Source organism: Panonychus citri, unplaced genomic scaffold (genome assembly GCF_014898815.1).
Source record: "Panonychus citri isolate SS breed McGregor unplaced genomic scaffold, ASM1489881v1 Contig00043, whole genome shotgun sequence".
Classification (NCBI taxonomy): domain Eukaryota; kingdom Metazoa; phylum Arthropoda; class Arachnida; order Trombidiformes; family Tetranychidae; genus Panonychus; species Panonychus citri.
The window spans coordinates 55,919-58,951 of NW_026515448.1; the positions used below are offsets into that span (position 1 = coordinate 55,919).

A 3,033-nucleotide genomic window follows, 5' to 3' on the forward strand; every position below is an offset into this window, starting at 1 on the left:
TAACATAACATCAACAAGCATGTTTTTGATGCTATGCAGTTGTTCGGTCTTTTTCGTGACTTGACGCAGATTACTGAGGGCTACTTCCCGGTGTTCACTTTGCATATCAGTTGCCATTCGTACTGCTTTAGTGGCATCTTCAGCATGTTTTCTTATTTGGCAGATCATATTGACGATCACATCTAACACTCCTTTAACTGTTGGCACTTCTTCCGTGTTTTCAGCTTCCATTGATACTTCTCCTGGACTTACTCTTGTCCTCTTTTTCCTTTGCTACACTTCTACTCGGGGTGAATTGGGGAGGGTCTTTGGTAATGACCCTTCCTTCATCATCATACTGTTTCATAGAGTCCAGTATAGCTAAGCAATGCTTTAAGGAAACTCTATCAGCTTGCGTAATAGGGTTAGACATACTTCTATCTCTTCCTCCAGCTCGATTAGCTATTTCTTTACTGTTACTGGGCGTATCCAACATTTTCCAACGTAATAAGACTAGCTTCGTAGAAGAAGTAGGCTCGTAGGTGCGTAGCTGTAACTGTTGTGACTTCGATGTTCTTCTCAGAAGTGACCTCCGATGTGGAATTCACTCCTATTTATAGGCAGCGGGTTTAACCAGGTCAACGGAGCAGTGCGTTGAAGCACGAAGTTTCGTAACGTAGAAGCAGCTCGTTACCAAGGTGACCAAGTACTATTTCCGTCTGTTGAAAACACTTAAACTTGAATAACAGCTGGTTTCAATCTTATTGCCAGGTTAGAGTTAGGTTAGGTTAGGTTAGGTTAAGTTAGGTTAGGTTAGTTTGGGTTAGGCCAGGTTAGGTTAGGTTGTGGTTGGTGTCAGGTTAGGCCAGGTTGTGTTAGGTTGGCTTGGCCAGGGCGGGTTAGGTTGTGGCCAGTTAGGTTGTGGTTAGGTTAGGTTAGGTTGTGTTAGGTTAGGTTAGGTTAGGTTAGGTTGTGCCAGGTTAGGTTAGGTTAGGCCAGGTTAGGTTAGGTTAGGTTAGGTTAGGCCAGGCCAGGCCAGGCCAGGTTAGTTGGGTTGTTGGCCAGGTTAGGTTGCCAGGCCAGGTTAGGTTGTTGGCTAGGTTAGGCCAGGGTTAGGTTAGGTTGTGTTAGGTTAGGTTAGGTTAGGTTTTTTTTTTTTCGGGCAATAGTTCCTGAGAACGTTTGTAATTTCAAACGCCTGATGATCTGACGTTCAACCGCCAAGAGGTGGTCGTTCGCCAGGTATCAGTCGTTTTCGAGATTAGGCGTCTCTTCACGGTTTATTCTCATTTATCATAAACAGTTCCAGCCATAGAATTTTGGTTGGATATGAAACATTGGTTACATTGATTATACATTTTGTTTTTGAATATATATAATAAAATATTCATTTCTGATTAATACAATTGTTTTTGTGAATTATTTGTTTTGGTTCGCCAGATATTTTCTGGTTTGTAATTAGGCGGTTGGGGTTGAGATTACAAAATTTTTATATTGATAACATTTGAACATAAACGGAGGGGTGGGGGGATTGGGCGGTTACATGTTTTATACGAATTTTTGTTTATCAGGCGGTTTAATAATAAAGATAACAAAGTTTATGAAAATACGCCAATTTATATTTTTCAGGCGTTTGCAAAATTTTTCTATTTCTTTGGTTTATTTTTCTTTGGCATTTTGTTTCCTGGCTTTGTACGACTGGATCCAGGCGAGTTTTTCTACTTTGTATTCGCCAAATGGCTTGACTCTATCTGAGCGAATTTCGTCCATTACTAGCTTATGTGCCATTTTATAATGAGTTTTAATGTCGTCCAGGATAATTGCGGGATAATCACAGTCTTTTATAATACATTGGTAGACTTGGACGTTTTCATCCGGGTCCTTTTTGACTATCTTTGGTGGGATTTCGCCTGGACTTTCTGATTTTCTTTTTGGCGGTTGGACTTGGGGAGGGGTTGACGGGATTGTTATTGCTTCTGGAACATTCTTTTTCTTGCTCTTTTCCTTTTTCTTTTTCTTTTCCTTTACTATTTCTTCCACCTCTTTTTTCGCCTGTTCCATTTCATTCTTTTCCTTTTCTTTTTCTTCCTCTTGAATCTTTTTCGTCTTGATGATCTGGCGATCAATCTCAGTTTGTTGCATTTCTTTCGTTATTTCTTGAATTTTGTCAACCGCCTGACGTGTTTCTTCATCAGAGGTTTCACATTCACCTTCTTCAGGCGTCTGTTCTTTTTCAATCGCCTGTTTCTCAACCGCCAGGAATCGTTTTTTAGGCGATTGATGGATAGTTGGTTTTTCTTCTTGTTCATTGTCATTCACTTTCACTTCAATCTTTTCAGGCGGTTGACTTTCAACAGGCGTTTCGTTTTTAATTGGCGATGATGGAGGTGTTTCCTTTTTTACTGGTTCATTCATGATAGTAACTTGTTCCAATTGTCTCTTTCTTATTGTTGCATTAAGTTCAACTAAGGCACTAATCATATGACTTAAAGCACTTTTCATTTCACCAATAAACTTGGTAACATTCACTAAAACGTCAGATTCAATGTTCATTTTATTTTCCATTTTTCAGGCGGTTGAGGTTAAGATGATATTTTTGAATGTTAAGATGATTGGGATGATAATTTGGGAAGATTTGTAGTAATAAATTTTGATTAAGATGAATTTTGGTGAATTTGAAATAATTTGTTGATTAAAATAAACTGAATTAAACAAATGAATTGGGAGATGCAAAGTTTGATGTTCACTTGTTGAGAGTTGAATCCAAACTGAGATTTGTGTTTGTTGTTGGTTGTGTCGATCAGTAGCTCCATCTACAATCGCCCAATCGCCTGATTATGAACGCTTAATCTTCCAGTTCGCCAAGACAAGCATCTAAGTATTCCTCATATGGGTCCTCTTCAGGCGGTTCAATGTCACTTGGTTTAATTTGATCGATTACGCCTGAAAATTCTTTCAAAGTATCAGGACTTAAACTTGCGACTGCTTCAAGCGTCTGTGAGAACGTTAAAGTCAGTGGACTGCTGTGAGCTTGTGGCTGGAAGGTTTCATCTA

General features: G+C 39.3%; 1 protein-coding gene across 1 annotated transcript; it reads right to left on the minus strand.

Moving 5' to 3' along the window:
• Nucleotides 1-1,638: 1,638 nt before the first annotated feature.
• Nucleotides 1,639-2,544, minus strand: LOC128398043 (translation initiation factor IF-2-like). The gene has a single exon (XM_053358849.1). It carries the CDS (start codon nucleotides 2,542-2,544, stop codon nucleotides 1,639-1,641), a length of 906 nt encoding a protein of 301 aa, XP_053214824.1.
• Between the last annotated feature and the right edge of the window lie 489 nt (nucleotides 2,545-3,033).

Bases quoted from the DNA above. Each gene is read 5' to 3' on its own strand.
- LOC128398043 (XM_053358849.1), bottom strand. From the start codon at position 2,544: ATGGAAAATAAAATGAACATTGAATCTGACGTTTTAGTGAATGTTACC.